Here is a 16,537-nt window from a genome sequence, read left to right on the forward strand (position 1 = left end):
GCTTTAAAGCTTAGGTTGCGTGCTGTGAGGTAGTATAGTAAAGGAAAACACAAACTCAGTATACGCATATAGGTCAACATTGCATATTTATTTATTTAGGGATGTAAATTTTTTTGTTGTCAATCCTAGGAAAGAGGAACAGTGATATTAGAATTGTTTAAAAAAGTTTTTTGCATCACATCTTCCTGATACATGAGGTATGTTTATTATCTTTTGGGGGGAAAAAAAACAAAAAAAAACGGGGAACATCTATAAACAAAAATCTTGTGTTGTTTAATTTAGTCCACAAAGTGTCTCCCACTCTTAACACTAATATAGTAAAGCCAAAGGTGCACTTTGTTGCTGAAGGCTGCATTCAAAGAAAAACTATAGACTGGTGTCCTCAAGTCTATACGCAGTAATCAGTGTATGCCTGACTTTTATCAGATGTGGTTTTTTACTTTGTGTACTTCGATATCTGACATTTTAGGTCCAAGCAGTTCTTATAGCCAAGCACACAGGCTGGGGGAAGAAAGAAAAAAAAAAAAAAAAAAAAAAAAAACACTAGCCAGCAGAGGCAGTCCTGTTATAGTTACTATTCAAGACTGAAGGGTATTCCTCTAACTCATGCAGCAAATGTGTTCCAGCTCTGAGACTAATTTAACCATTTGCTTTGGTGCTGCTTGTAGCCTTAACAAAAACACAGCAGTGTGCAGGAATCAAATGCTGAAAATGATTTTGCAAACAAATACAAACTATACAGAAATGCTAAGACTAGAAAACAACATGCAGCATACGATGCACTGATGACATCAAACAACCTGGTGTCAGATTTTGCTTTGACCTGAGATAAGAAAATCTTAATTAAGACGATGTGACACATTATAGAAACTTAATGGAACGTTATTGCACTGCTATGCAATGTACAATGAAGCACCATACTAAAAATTAATTTAAAAAAAAACCCCATGAAAGGCTAAGTTTAAAGAAAAGCTCAACTCCTAAATAAGAATAGTTTCTGTAAACTTGTTCAAGGTGAAACTAAATACACTAATATCCTATTGAATTAATGACCAAGTGTACATTTGGTACATTTTGGTAATGTACACTTCTAAAGACTTTTTTTGTCCAGTTTCTGTAGACATGCTGAAATAAAAAGCTGGATCAACAGCACATTATTCACATACAGACAAACAGAACAGCGACCTTGTGAAAAAGTACAAATATGTCTCAGTAGCATAAGTAGGCAAAAAAAACATGCAAAGTGTCAGAGTGCATCCCGAACGGGTTTGGTTTTGATAAATGTTTCATAATTTTCTTTTTAAAACAAATAACTGTGCTAAAAAACCCAAAACACAGTAATAGCACTTCTGCAATTTACAGTGGAATACCTGGATTAAAAAGAGGGTTGAAAAGCCACATAGGCTAACATGCATAGAGGAAGAATAAGTTTACCTATGGTTGATAGGAAGACAAACTGATCCATACATTTAAATAAAGTCTAAGCAGCAGACACTGGATATGTCTGTGTGTTCTACACAGTGTGCACACAGAAGCTGCTCCCTTTGCTGACGTAAATCAACTAATTGAGTGCATCCTATGCTGACCAACTAGGACAATAAGAGCAGCACAACCAGATTTCATTTGTCCCCTTTAAAAAAAAAAGCTCAGAGGTTGTTAACCGCAAACAAACTCAAAAAGGATCATTATTTACAAAATCTTCACCTTGCATTTCAGATTCTACAGCCACAAGCTGAGTTGTGACTATATAATATCCACACCTATATTCGATTTCATTTAAAAGATAAAAGGAGCAGCAGCTAATCCTTCCTTTCCCCACAGAATGGAAAACCAAACCATTTAAATATGTAGGTTGCAAAATGCTTAAATGAAGGACCAGAGAGAAGAAGGTGCAGTCTGCTGCACATGAATGAGTGTTTTTCTTTAAAGTTCAAAAGGTTTTCTTATGGCTTATAAAAGCAGTATGTTTGATAAGCCAAGTTATCGTTTCCATCTGCTATAAATATACGCACCACATGAATAGCTCAACCAGTGTTGAACTGGACAGAGAGGAATGGGATCATCTATGAGTCCTGAGTGGCTGACATGGAAAGGAGAGCCACAACTATGGTTACAGATAATAAAATATGTTTAGTGTGCATTTGATGCTATCAAGCTGCTGGAGTACACCATTCATGTGTAGAAAATACTGAGATGATCTTACCAAATTCTCTAGTATTTACACAGCATCAAAAGATGGGGTGTAGGAGCTTACAATGAGAGCAGAATGTGCTCCTCATGTCACAGGGACATACATTATGTTCTGTATAAAACATACGCATGGTTAAGAATAAGCGTTTTTCCATTTTGTACAGATTCAATCAGAAGACAATGGACGTAAAACATGTAGACGTACATACAGGTAGGTGTGAATGCATTTGTGTGTGAGCTCAGTGGGTGCTGTTGGAGCTCCAGTCATAAGGGAGAAAACTGACTTTGGTCTTTCCAGCAGAAACGACGCCCTGCAGGCTGGTCTTCTTTGGTGAGTCACCCATGTGATCCAGCACCCATCCCAGCAGCTATGAGATAGAAGGGGATGCAACAAAAAAAAAAAAAACATTAAAAAAAACAATTCATCTATTTTTCCTACAAGAAAAATTCAGGATCCATACATGTGCACACATACAGCTATTAAACTTAAAAATACCTTCTCATCCGTGCCTCCAAAATCAGCTTTGTACCACTTAAATATCTGACTTAGGTGCACTTCTTTTTTTACAGAATCTACCACACAGGCGTAATCATTCTCCAGGAAGGCCTCGGCTGCTGTGCGGAGCTGGCTGTCAATGTCCTGAGAGGGGCGAGCACATAAGAATTAATTTCTGACCATTCAGGGTGCCGCGATTATGGGAGACATTATAAGAGGCAAGACTTGGGAAACCTGATATGAAATCTATGGGACAATTTCACAACTGTAAAAACTGTGACAGAAGAGGGAGTTTCCAAGTGTATTTATTTTAGCTAAGCCTTCTCAGAATCAAAAAAACTAAAGCGAAATCACTTACTTGTGGTGTGTATGTTTTAATAGGTGGACAGCCCTTTGCACCACAGTTCAAGGCAAAGTGAATCAGTGGCTCAGCATCTGGAAGTGCCACCTAGTGGACAACAAGAGACATGACCTTTAGTTAACTAAAGAAAACTGTCACCACATAAATTCAGCTATCAAAATGTGAATACTTGAAGTCGTGGGTCCGTTTTGGAGAAGGGTCTTCGAAGCTGTGCGACACCTTTTCTGTTCCCTCTAAGAATGCCATTCTCAATGTCCTGCAGCGTGAATACCTCTCCTCCAATCAGGTAGCTCACATAATTGAAGAACTACAATTCAAAACATTCCTAATTTCAGCACATAAGTCTTATTGATATTACAAAGGAATTCTGGGGGAGACAGTGTAGCTGTGTAGTCCTACTCTGTATCTTTGCCACATGTTGGTGGGAGCCCCTAGGCGTAGGTACCCATGGATGACTAAGGCATTGTAGATATTGATGAAGAAGGCCAGCTTCTCCTCCCGGCTAAGCGACAGCAACTCCACCCTCTGCAGCTGAATAGCTAGCTCACAGTAACGCTCAAAAACAGGATTTGCTGACATGCCTTTATAGTCCACAGACTGTGGGAGCATGGACACAAAGTACATGCATTTAATTTAACCGTTTGTACAGGGATAAAGTAACAGAGAAGCATTATCCTGTCAAAATATCTTGACAAACAACCTTGAATGTAGGTCACAAAAAGACCTGCAGTGAAAAATACAGTAGAAATGTTTGCAGACAAGTTTTTTCTGTTTGCCAAAGTGAAACTTCATATGAACACACAGCTTGCCCAGTGCAACAGTACACACTGTGTGGCACAGATCCAAATGCACTGTTGCTTTTACAAAATAGCAACATGCACTCAGTGAGCATCAGGGACAACATTACCTTGCCATCGGCAGAGAGATGCTCCGAGAACAATTTCAGAATCATCTCCCGTAAAAGCAAAGAGAGCTCAGTGGCTGGCAGGAAGACAAAGAGAGAAAAACATGAAATAAAAATCAACATAGTTCAGAGTCAAAATATTAAACAAGAGCTGGGAAAAAACAAAACAAAGAAAAAACAAATTGTGCTTTTTATCAGGCGCTATAGAAAAAAAGGAAGCTGGGTAAAATCCTGCTGGTATCATGGTGTGACTCTACAGGTTCTACAAGTGTGCAGCTTTCAGGTATAAACACGCCAACACAGAGCCAGCCAATATGACTCACCACCACCATTGCAGAAGTAAAGGAATATCTGACAGGAAATTAAAACCAAGTATTAATTTGACCCAAGCCCACAGCAAAGCAGGAAACTGTTGTGAAACAGCCAGCAGCTGACATTGAAATCCAGCTAGGTTCTTTGCAGCCTGATACACTTTATGCATAATATCATCATAAAGCATTATTTATGATCAAATATAGTTTATTTATTTAGTCTAAATTTGCTAAATTATGTTAATTCACTGATGAAGACAGTGAGTTTAAGTATTTTTTTAAAATACTGCATAGATTTTCAAGACAGAGAATGCGCTCAGTCACGCAGGCGTTGCAAGCTAATGAGCGAATGATGTTTTTATTGGATACACCATATTTCAGCTCTTAAAGCCACAAACCCAGAAGGATCATATGCTAAGTTAGCAGCAAAGAAAGGACATGGGTTAGTAGAGTGCTGAAAGACACTGCTCAGAGTGAACCTGAAATGCGATACGTGCACACTCCAAGCCTTATCTGGTCCTGACGTACCCTGCATGGGACTGCAGGTTGAAGTCTGTCCTGCGTTGAGAGCTGAATCATCCTCCAGTAGCCTGTACAGTGCATCCATGGTGTCTTTTCCTTCGCCAAAATTGCCATCCTGCTGCTCACAGCCATGAACTCTGATCATGTACTTCTTCTTCAACAATGCCTGTCCAGTATTACAGGCTGCAGCCCTGGCTAGTGTACACATAGCCACAATCAAGTGCTGACAGAACTGAATTTGACTATGTTTTGTAAGGATAGGGGCGCTTGGAAAATTGCATGAGATTTTACCCATATCACTGACAGCCTTACTTACCCATGCCCTTCTCTTTTTGCAGCCAGTCAACCAGCTGACTTCCTGAGAAGCTCTTTTTGTATAAAGTCAGCCCCCTCCTATGACTGCCAATCATGCTGGCATGTTTGAGGTCTTCCACTAGGTCTGCCAACTCATCTCTCTCACACGTAAATTCTACACGCGTGGAATTTCCAGGTCACACATGTATAAACACACAGAAATATAATCATGTTCACACATGTATGAAAGAATTTGATAAACGATGTAGTTCTGCATCTGTGAAAAAATGTCTCGCTGGTGAGAAAAGGTATTGCCTGAGCTGGGTAAACTTCTGGCTTCTTTCATTTCAACACAGCAGCATTGCTTTGGTTTGTAAATGAGATTTTTGGAATATACACTACTGAAGAGGAATTAAGTAAATGTGTAACTGTGTATATATGGCACAAGCATTACTAAGATTTTTTTTAAGCATCAGACCTCAGTCCTGTCTATTATATAAAGTCTGACAGGGATCACAGAGACAAATCATGTTTCCAAAGAAATATTTACACGCACAAATGGCAATTTCATTCTTTCTTCTCCCCCCCCATTATATTGTACACTTACCTGCCACTTAATTAGGTACACCAGTTCAACTGCTCATTGATGCAAATATGGAATCAGTGAATCTCATGGCAGCAACACAAGTCTTTTAGGCATGCTTCTGCAACATTTGGATGGTTAGAATCTGGTATAAGGAACGTATTGTATAATATGGTTCTGACTGTATATGTAAAGGGTGTCATTGTTAAAAAGGCAAAACTGTAAGTACTCCAATAGTCTATACATCTGTGCAAACACTAAATAAAACTGCTCTATCAGAAGCAGCTCACCTATATTACACCGACTACAATCTGATGACTTGTTCTGCTCTTCAGTGCATTATCGTTAGGTGCCAGAGATGTATGTGTAGTACCACGTACTGTTGATTTTAATTAAACTTCACAAAAGCTAACATTAAATTTCAATATTTTTCTACAAACACTGTTTACACTGTACATATGAGGTGCTGTGGGGCAGCCCAGCACTACTAGGCTTATCCAGAGTTTCAGGTTTCCTGTATCAACTGTCCGTGTTGGCATTTGGAGGAGTAGAGGAGCATGGATGTAACACACACACACACACACACACACACACACACACACACACACACACACACACACACACACACACACACACACACACACACACACACACACACACACACACACACACACACACACACACACACACACCTGATGTTGCCTAAAAATGGCTTTTTCACTACATCAGCCAATGCTATTTCATAACCACTCTTTGCTCTTGGCTCACCTTCAGCCAACAATGACTATGCATAACCGGACACGCTGACTTCAGACCATGCTTGTCTATTTCTTGAAAGATAGGCAGTTAATATACTAAAATATCAGAAGGTATTTTACAAATATATTTAAGAACCGCATTAAAATGTGCCTTAAGAGCATTTTTGACTGTAAAGGGAAGGAAAGGAAAGTAATGATCTTAAGCAGGCAAAAACTCTTAAGAATTAATTCCTTACCTCCTTCGTTCTCTGAAGCTGTATGCTCTGACTGACTCTGTTGTGGCAGAGGTGGTGCATCTGCTGGAAGGGGCTCTTCCTTCACCAGACTTACCAGCCTCTGAAGCTCTTCAGGTGACTACAGAAATTACAGTATCAATTCAAATTAGTTTTTCTCCCCCATTTTTGGACATTGCTTGACCTCTTAGTTTACTGGTCATTAGGGACCAGTAAACTAGTGGTATCGTCAGAAATGTTTTCCTTTTCCTCACCAGTTTCTGCAGGTCGTCGTTACCTCCAACATGAATATTGTTAAAGAAGATCTGAGGGACTGTGCTGCGTCCTGTCAGCTCCTTCACCTTTGCTCTCAGCTCTGAATGACTACCGAGGTCTATGTCACATACAGGCACTCCCAAGCCAGCAAGGGTGGTCTTGGCCTGCGTGCAGTGTGGGCAACCCTGGATTGAATACACAGTTATTCGCCCAGGAGCACTGCTCTCATAGTCTCCCATCGGAAATACTAATGGAAAATCAAGAGAGAAAGATTTATACAATTTGAAGAATGTATGCAAAAATAGATAATCCCTAAGCAGAAAACATACCCAACATGAAGCACACTTTTGGCCTCCTCAATTTGTACAAAATGTAATAAACTCCTTGAAATACAATTATCTAGTTTTAGGCTTTGTGTACATATATCTAGTGTATACTGTTTATATGTCCTGCCCCTGTGACCCGGCCCCAGATAACCAGAAGAAAATGTATGGATTGTCTCTAACAACACAGAAAAGTATATATATTGAAAAGTATATATACACAGGTTGAAATATATAGATACACCGCCGCTAATATTAAGTTAAGTTTCCCTTAGCAAGTTGCACCTCAACAAGACACTTTTGATATCCATTATGCTTATGGCATAACTGTGCCTAGATATTAGACCACTATTCTTGGCAGAAGTAGTCCACACATTTTCAATAAGTTTGAGGTCAGGGCTTTAGGAAAGTCAGTCCAGAAGCTTAATGTTTAATGCTTAATCCATTTCAAAACTAGTTTGAATGTAAATGGTAAATGGCCTGCATTTGTATAGCGCTTTTCTAGTCCCTAAGGACCCCAAAGCGCTTCACACTACATTCAGTCATTCACCCATTCACACACTGGCGATGGCAAGCTACAATGTAGATGTTTGTTTGGGACCATGGTGGTGTTGGGACATCCAGTTATATTCAAGTTTTAACTATCTAGCTGTTGATTTGAGGTGAAGTTGAAGAATTTGAAGGCAACCTCGTTCATTATTCCCAGCCCCAGAGCATGATACTACCACCACTAGACACTGGCAGTTTCTTCCTCCTGCTCATTTCTTAATATTTCCTTGTGTTGAAAGCTGGCCAGTGTGATGTGCATGTCCTGCGAAATGATTTTTTTTTTTTGCAATGACACAGTTCCTCATTCCTTCTGACAGCTTTAGCTTTGAAGTCTATCAATATTTGTCTATGCGACCCAGATGCTAGATAAAAACCAGCAGGAATAGGTCAATGTCTAAGGTACGTTTCTGTGTCATTGAACGTACACATGTCAAATCCCCTGATTTGCTCTCGACAGAAACCTCCAGATCTAATCGCGTTACCACGATCATACACTGATTTCAAGAAAAGTATCAAACTGTAAGATGTAAGATAGTTCAATTCAATAAGACCAAAGATAAACAGTAAATACCAACGTGTGGTTGAATGTGAATCCCGACAGAAGGGAAAATAATATTACATACCCTAAAACATTACTGTAAGTGGACCAGCAGTTTAACTGAAAAAACTAACAAGAATGCCTAAATGTTTAAGTGACATGTAAATAAGCGGCACTGCACTAACAACATACCAGCTAAGCTAAACGAATGGATAACTAGCTGAGGGTAAATTAGCAAATGATAACAGTACATTACCTTTCGGGTTCACTAGCTTCACAGTACGATATTAAACTGGAGAACGGATCCTCTTAGCCTCGTTAAAGCATGTTAATATGATAGCGTGACGCCAGCTAAACAGGCTGACCAGCTCTCCCGTCCGAGCATCGCTACTGCGCAGGCTAGCTGCTAGCTTGGTTTATGATGCCTTCAGGAGCTCACCGTACACTTCAAATTTCAACGATTGATATTTTGGTATTTATTCTAATGAGCCTCTAATAACTCAAAGAAAAATGGAGAAAACTTCCCTTTTTTTACGTAATAATTACCATAAAACGTGTCAGTACACAGCACCAGTTTCCCTGAATGATACAGCAGAAGACACTGCACTCTCTAGCTCCTACTTATTAGTGAGAGCAAAAAGTAATGGAAAAAATGTCTTTTGTTTGTTTTGCTTTCTGTAAGTAAATATCAAGATTCCCATATTTTTTACAAACCTAAAGGCAGCGAAAGCCCTTCTGTACTACATTCGTGTTCACTCTGTTATCGTAATTTCTAGCTCTTACGGTGACAATTGCGGTGTTGACAATACCTTAAGTTATCTGCCCTCCGAAATATTGCGAACGCATCAACGTAACATAGCAACCAGTGTTTTGAACGGATCCCGTTCCCACTACTGCTTGTTTCCGTACGGAGAGATTTCTTGCAGGACTCGCATGGACGAAACCGCCCCAGTGTTTTCGTTTTGCCAAAAATGTCAGGACTATCAGAAACAGAGCGTGCTGGATTTACGAAGATACTGAGCCTAATGACAAAATGCGACTTACTGTCACTCAGTGATACGGTCACGAATAAGATGATAGTCGTGGAAAACATTACGGGTAAGACTTTTATTCAATTTCATATGGCAAAGAGGAAGTCAGCTTACTTCTCTTTACTGGAGCCCAGTGAGTTACATAATGTCCTTAATCAAGAGATTTGTTGTATACCTACCAAGAAATAACAAATAAATTGCATGAACAATTTCAGTGTTTTCTCACCTCTGCTGGATAGATAAATAAATGATTAGCTTATCCTACTCTGTCTGATCATTTTTCCACTGCAGAAGCTAAAGAAACCATTCTCGCCTTCACTAAAAATGCCGAAGAGCTCCTGAGGAGGAAAAAGGTTCAGCGTGACCTGATATTCAAGTACCTGGCTACAGAAGGTGTGGCGATGCCCCCAAATAGCGAGAAACACATGCTTATAAAGAGGACCCTGGAGCTGTGGTCCTCTGTAAAGGTAACTTGACACACGAGAGAAACAGAAGCCACTGCCGCCAGTAAATGTTTTATTTGGGGATAAGCCAAAGGCGACCCATCTATTTTATAAAGGATGGAAAGTATTGTTTATTGAATAGTGAAGTTCAGTGAAGTGAAGACATGGCACTGATGTTGGTATGCCTGGAAAGAGAAGACATAATTAGGGTTATTCACACACAGTGTCCTCACACACCTTTATAACAGTTTATATATTGCTTTGAAAAAGTAATCACCGAACAACAGACTGTGCCACCCTTGGCAACAAGAACTGCAATCAAGCAGTTTTGATATTGAATAGGCCATTCCAAAAACTTCATTTTATTTTTTTTGAGCTATTTAGAGATGGAGTTCCTGTTGTGTTTTGGATCCCTGCACTGGTGCATAACCCTAGTGCTCTTGAGCTTCAGGGTGCAAATTGATGGCTGGACATTCTCTGGATTTTCTGGTAGAGAGCAGAATTCATGGTTCAATCAGTCAGGGCAAGGCATCCAGATCCCAAAGCAGTCCCAAATGATCACACTACCACCACAGTGTTTGACTGCTGCTGGGTTTTTTTGTTTTGTTTTTGTTTTGTTTTTTATGAACTGCTGTGTAGTAGTTCTACACCAGATGTAACAGGATGCAAACTTTCCAAAAAAGTTAATATTTTGTTTTGTCAGTCCACAGACTATTTTCCATTGTCTTGACAATCAGAAAGATGTTTCTGTTTTTTGTTTTTTACTTAGGGCCAGGTAGGGTTGGATAGCTTTTTACTCATAATAAATGCAAACATCATTTAAAGACAGCATTTTTGTATTTACTCTGGCTATCTTTGACCAATACTAAAATGTGTTTGATGATTTGAAGCATGTAACTGTGACAAATATGCAAAAAAATAAGAAATCAGGAAGAGAGTGCTGTTTTTTTTTTTTTACAGCACTGTATATTGATATTAGAATTTGTACTTCCCAAAATTCAGGGTCAACACCAGCTCTAAAATCAAGCCTTACTCAGACTTTATATTTTAGAACCTGTTGCCATTCCATCAAAGAACTGACCTTCTAGCTAATATGGGTGTAGTGCTCTGACTTGTAGAGACTGAAGATCATATGTAACAACAACCTCTCATTTCTTTATGGAGGTGGTGGATGAAAACCCTCAAGGAGAGGCGGCTTCCTCAGATGTGAACTGTGGGATGGGCTTTGATCCACTGGTCCTCGGCCAGCAGTTCTGTCAGTGGTTCTTCCAGCTGTTGAACAGTCAAAACCTTTCACTTGGCCAACAGCCCCAAGACTGGGGACCACAACATTTCTGGCCTGATGTGAAGTTACGTCTCCTCTCCAAGTAAGAACCTCATTAGTAGTGAAAGCAAATGAGAATTTAAATAATACTGATGTTGTTGGTTTATAATCTTATTCAGAGTAGTCCTCTGTTTCAGGTAGATTATTCCTTCTGATTTTCTTCTTACAAAGCATAGAGATGAAGGTAAAACAACCCCAAAACACTAATAACAGCGTTATGTCTTTCTCAGAGCTGGCAGTGAGCAGATGGAGGAGTTTCTGGGTGCTGATCTGGTTAGTTGTCGATTCTTGGCACTGACCAGGGATGAGCGTCTCCTCTTTAGTCCCAATTTGGATCCCCATGGCCTCAAAGCCTTGACCTCTCGTCATGGCTTGGTGTTGGTGGCTGTGGCTGGGACTATTCACAGAGATTCAGTCTGTCTGGGAATCTTTGAACAAATATTTGGCCTTATCCGCTCTCCTCTGGACAACAACAGCTGGAAGATAAAGTTTGTCAACCTGAAAATCAGAGGGCAGGATGCTCTTAGTGGGACAGATGTGCCAGCACCTGCTTTGACCTACAATTCCAGTGAACTGCAGCTTCTCTGTAGCTGACAGTCAAGATAGATTAGTTTTAGATTTATTAGTTTTATTTCCTTTCACATTATTTATCCAAAAGTGGTGGTTTGGCCTTTTGGTTCTACTCTACACTCATCTTATTTGCATGAACACTTATTTTCTGGGCATTTGGGACCTCATATTGCATCTAATAACTCATCTGATACAACCCTATCTTCTAACTTATAGGCTGTCATGCAATAATATAAAGGTAGACTCAAACTGATGCATTTAAATTGAATATTTGCATCATAACATGCAAAGCAGAATTCTCAAAGATTATCCTAGAAGGTAAATGGATGGGCTGCTTTAAATATACTGTACCTTTTTGCAAAGCATGTAGTGCTTTGGAAGCCTGTGCCTTATGTAAAATATGTTCAATGTATACATTTGTGGTATAGTAACAGTTATACTGTCACTCAAAAGATCTCTTAGAAATGTATTTTTTAGGAAAGAAAAGCACATTAAATTTTATTTCAGCTGTAAAAATGAAAAGAGTTGTAAGTGACTATGGTTTTTAATTGACTATGTTCATGCAGAGCAGCCAGCATTTCAGTGTCACAGCAGGACATTGAGATGCCTAATGCAGGTTTATAATGCTAATAGGCTTTTTTTTTTTTCTGAGATGGCACAACTGAAAGCAGTTATACTTGTTCAAAAAACAGTAAGCAAGAATAGGTATCAGCCTTTGCATGTTTTATTGTCTGAACAAAAGCAACCAAATATCTTCTGAAACTCTTCAGGTTATTCTCGTTTAAACAAATTCATGCTTTTTTCATGCTGACAGTTGTTAAAATGCATCTTCCCTCACAGAACACAGCAAACTAACACAGCAGTTTTATCCGTGCCAACATAACTGCAAAGGATTTAACATAAACTTGCATTAGGCAGCACAATGTCCCAACAGATGGTTGTAGAAAATGGGCACCTGTGTGATATGTAGGCATTTTATTCAAGTTGTTCGCAATTCCTTTAATCGGTGCCATTCACAACATTTCTCAATAATTTACTGTTGGATTAAATTTAATTTTGAATGTATGTTTTTTTTTTTTAAAGGAGTTTTATGAGTAACAAACTTTTGAGATGTAACGTAGCCATTTATTAACAAATAAATATCTGTCTTTATGTGACACTACAAAGTCAAGCAGTGTGCTTTCATGGCTTTTCATCCCACAATGTTTACAGATAAACAGTCTGTTAGAAATACCAACAGAGTAACATAGTTCAGAAAAAGTCTAATATTTAGACAAATGTGCATATAAAAATATTATAATTTCAGCTAATTTGTTCCTGTTCAGTGCCAGGTGTTAAGTGGTTTAATTAAATGGCTGGAAGTTGGAGATTGGAAAACATTGCTGTGAAACTGACTCTCCTTAATGAACTGAATTACAAGTCTAAATGGTGCTTTTTAATTTTGCTGTTTTAAGGATCTCCCAGAACAGACAGTTATACTTTTTTTTCTGCTGCTTCCTTTAGGGGCAATCAGAGTAGCTCATCTGCTTTTATCTCACCCTGTCCCTACCCTCCTCCGTGTCTGTCACATCAACCCTCTGCATGTCCTGCTTCCCTACATCTATTAATCTTCTCTGTGGTCATCTTCTTTAGCCCCATATTCAATGTCCTTTGTCCAGTTTATCCACTCTCTCCCCTCTGCACATGTCCAAACCCTCTCAATCTCGCTTCTCTAACTTTGTCTCCAATCCGCTTAACCTGAGCTCTCCCTCTGATGTACTCATTTCTAATCTTGCCCCAATGAAAATCTTCAACTCTGCCACCTCTCAGTGTAATGCATATACCGCTGAATCACTTGCAGGTTGACTGGTTTTTTGGTACCAAACTCGTCATCCTACTATTCCCAGCACTTGTTTAGAAAAACTGGCTTTGTGGCATTTTTAAATTGTGACCAAACAGTGCAGCTGTGGGCAAAATAAAAACATGCTCCCTTTTGTCTAGGAATTGTGTTTGTCAGCACAACGTTTGCCTGATGAATCTAAGACAAATTTAGCTCAGGTTAAACCACCGCAGTGACAGTCAAACAGGTGATGCCCTTGAATATTAGAGAGATAACCTCAATGATCATCTATGAGCAAGCGCTTGGCAGTGGCAGAAAGGAAGACCCTGTTAAAAGGAAGAGACCTCTGGCACAGGTCTTAGGGAGGGACAGTCATCTGTTTCGGAGAGAGTAGGAGAATGTAGAGAGACCCCGACCAAACAAAGCATTTGAAAGAGTACACAAAAGTTGATCACATGCAGTAGTACTATATGAATGCATCAGGAGTAAAAAGATGAGTTGAAAATTGGTGCAATCATGTAGGCTTGCTCTGCCAGCTAGCCAGAGCCGGCTATCATAGAGTATATTATAGCCTGCCATTGCTGCTGTTCACTCGTAACTTTTAAAACTCAAATCTCCACAGGGTTAATGTCTGAGATGTTGTGTCAGCGGTTAATGTCCACATATTTAGCCACTTTCATACTCTTTGAGTAGGTTTGATTGCACACAAGCTGCCACACCACCCTAGAAGGGCTTTACTGGTTGGTCAGACATTTCATATACAAATATACATTTACTACCTGTGGTCAGGAAAAAAAGAAAACTCAGTGCTATTGGTCTTGCCTTTTTTTTATTGGACCAAATGGCACATGACATGAATTCATCTAGACCCGCTTCAGACAGCTGCGGATTTGAAATTTTGCTGGATGGGATGAAGAAAGCAGATCGCTTTTCCACACAACGTGCCTAAGATCATTTTACACGTTCAAACTCACCTGTGCTGATATCATGTTATCAGGTATATGTGCTATATGCTAAACATGTGACCTGTATCAATGCTTCTTTGCATTTGTCTCTGAAGCTTGTTCTAGTGTGACTTTTGAAAATAGTTTGGCAAAGCTCGTTAATACTCATGGTACAAAAACTGGGTCACATTTGAGCAACACCCGAGCAGCATCCAGTTCTTGCTTTTTTTCTCCTAAATGTTTTTTTTCAGCCATCTGTATATAAAAAATAAAGACAAACGTGACTCCTTATTAATGAAGTGGATCTGTTTTTCCATCGATTCTCCTGCGTCACTCTAGCGAGGGCATGTGGGGTCTAGTGGGGGCACAGAATATGCCAGTATGACTCTGTGGCTTTGGTGGGAAATGTTACATGTGGGAAATTATTCTTGGCAGCCTCTTTCAAAGGCCCCTGGAATACTTAATATCTGTGACTGTATGGGTCGGAGCCACACGGGTCTTTGTGCTTTATAGGGCCATAGTTGTGGCGAGGCGAAACCACTGCAGCCATTGATCTCAGCCTGTTCACCTCTCAGAAAGAATAATAACAAGCTGCTTGCCTTCTGTCTTTATGGCACTTGGCTTCTCTGCGTTTTAATAAGCGGTTTGGCCACGGGCGCAGCTCTGACGCACGGGTTCAAAAATACCGCTGCAGTGGCGTCTGGTTAGAGTTTTGACTCCAGAGAGTTTCCCCCCCCCACACTTTTCGCTTTACCCTCCTCTAATAGAGAAGTGTGTTTCTTATAAGGAAACATGCTAAAACTCAGACCCACAGTTATTTGAAATAGCTTATTGGTGGTGAACCATAGAAACTGCTTCTTTAATTGTAATTACATTTTTTTTTCTCTTTTACAACTGTTGAGATATATGTTGTGCTCCTAGAAGAGACCTCATTAGGGGTGACTTTATTTATTGCTGAATGCTGATAGGCTGATAGATTTACAGATTTATTGATGCCCAGGTGTTTTCCCCTCCCTTCCTAAATGGCTTTAGCTGTAATGTTTAAAGTTGAACCCACGGACTCCCAGTGTCTTCTCAAACCATTTAACAAATCCTTGAATTGGTTCCAGGCATTTTATACATGTATAAAAATGATCTTGATATTTTACTTTACTGGAAGAGACTACAGTGCACTTGTAGTCTCATGACAACATGAGGCCAGAAGGGGGCACTCAAACTCCACAAAAAAAGGGCAAGGCTGAGCCACAGGTCACAAAAAGCAGAGGAAAAAAATAGGACTTTTAAGATCACGGAGGAAACTAATCAATTCATAAGAGCAATCTAAGCTGAGCTTATGTTACTGGGCAATTTCTATATGGCTGCATCCGTGAGGAAAACTGTAAATATTTCAAGCTTGAATTGTCCTCCATTAAAGTAATGGGGTTCTAAAAGAGAGAACTGTTGGCTTTCATAGGCAGTAATTTATCTGGACCGGTGAAGGTGTTAAGAGACAGCTTTGACACAATATTCTCTGCGGTCTGCATTCTCTGGACAACAAAGAGCAGGATTTATGAATTGAAAGCAAAAAGAAAAATCAACTAGTGGCCAATGACATTTCTCCTGCTGACAAAACACATTAGAGGAGAATTCAATCAAAGGTTGACAGTTATTTTATCATCTTGTTGGACTTGCCCTCCAACCCAGCAGTGTTTCATAAACCTGCACACACTAAAACTGCACAGAAACAGCTACATAACTTGAGGCTGAGGAAATGAGGTCAACATTGTTTGGTGTTAAAGTCTCACTCTGTCGTTCTGCAACGCCATATTTCATCCAGTTGTGTAGAAGGGTTCCATTTTTTTTTTTTTTTTTGCGGGGCTGACACACAGCTGTGCAATTTATGCTGATTATTCAGCACGTTTTCTCCCACTGATAACTGCACTGAATCATCGAACGTCTTAAAGCAGGAATTGATGGATGCTGGGTCAATATGAATAATAGGATTTGGACACCTTCAAATCAAAATCTGTGATTGGTGGGAGGGGACTATGGTTAGCCAGCAGCTGTATATCTGGTGATATAAAATACAAAGAAGTCAATAAGATCAAAT

The 16,537-nt window shown here is 39.6% G+C and overlaps 2 protein-coding genes across 4 annotated transcripts; one reads left to right on the forward strand and one right to left on the reverse strand.

Moving 5' to 3' along the window:
* Positions 1 to 69: 69 nt before the first annotated feature.
* On the reverse strand, positions 70 to 9,146 carry zgc:152951 (uncharacterized). Of its 3 annotated transcripts, none has more exons than XM_076875163.1 (11): positions 9,127 to 9,146; positions 6,907 to 7,154; positions 6,656 to 6,773; positions 5,101 to 5,253; positions 4,791 to 4,979; positions 3,955 to 4,028; positions 3,447 to 3,644; positions 3,217 to 3,354; positions 3,045 to 3,134; positions 2,687 to 2,830; positions 70 to 2,558 (listed from the first exon to the last, which is right to left on the reverse strand). In XM_076875163.1, the coding sequence occupies exons 2-11, from the start codon at positions 7,144 to 7,146 to the stop codon at positions 2,430 to 2,432; spliced, it is 1,473 nt and encodes a 490-aa protein (XP_076731278.1). In that variant the 5' UTR covers positions 7,147 to 7,154; positions 9,127 to 9,146; the 3' UTR covers positions 70 to 2,429. The 3 variants fall into 3 exon arrangements, with proteins under 3 accessions (XP_076731278.1, XP_004555615.1, XP_004555617.1); XM_004555558.6 differs by lacking the exon at positions 9,127 to 9,146 and adding an exon at positions 8,574 to 8,736; XM_004555560.6 differs by lacking the exons at positions 4,791 to 4,979; positions 5,101 to 5,253; positions 9,127 to 9,146 and adding an exon at positions 8,574 to 8,736.
* A 40-nt stretch (positions 9,147 to 9,186) lies between these two features.
* On the forward strand, positions 9,187 to 14,739 carry lg16h3orf38 (linkage group 16 C3orf38 homolog). The gene is made up of 4 exons (XM_004555557.4): positions 9,187 to 9,415; positions 9,640 to 9,815; positions 10,956 to 11,158; positions 11,346 to 14,739. The coding sequence occupies exons 1-4, from the start codon at positions 9,289 to 9,291 to the stop codon at positions 11,707 to 11,709; spliced, it is 870 nt and encodes a 289-aa protein (XP_004555614.1). The 5' UTR covers positions 9,187 to 9,288; the 3' UTR covers positions 11,710 to 14,739.
* Positions 14,740 to 16,537: the final 1,798 nt, after the last annotated feature.

The sequence above is a fragment of the Maylandia zebra genome, linkage group LG16 (assembly GCF_041146795.1).
Source record: "Maylandia zebra isolate NMK-2024a linkage group LG16, Mzebra_GT3a, whole genome shotgun sequence".
Lineage (NCBI taxonomy): Eukaryota > Metazoa > Chordata > Actinopteri > Cichliformes > Cichlidae > Maylandia > Maylandia zebra.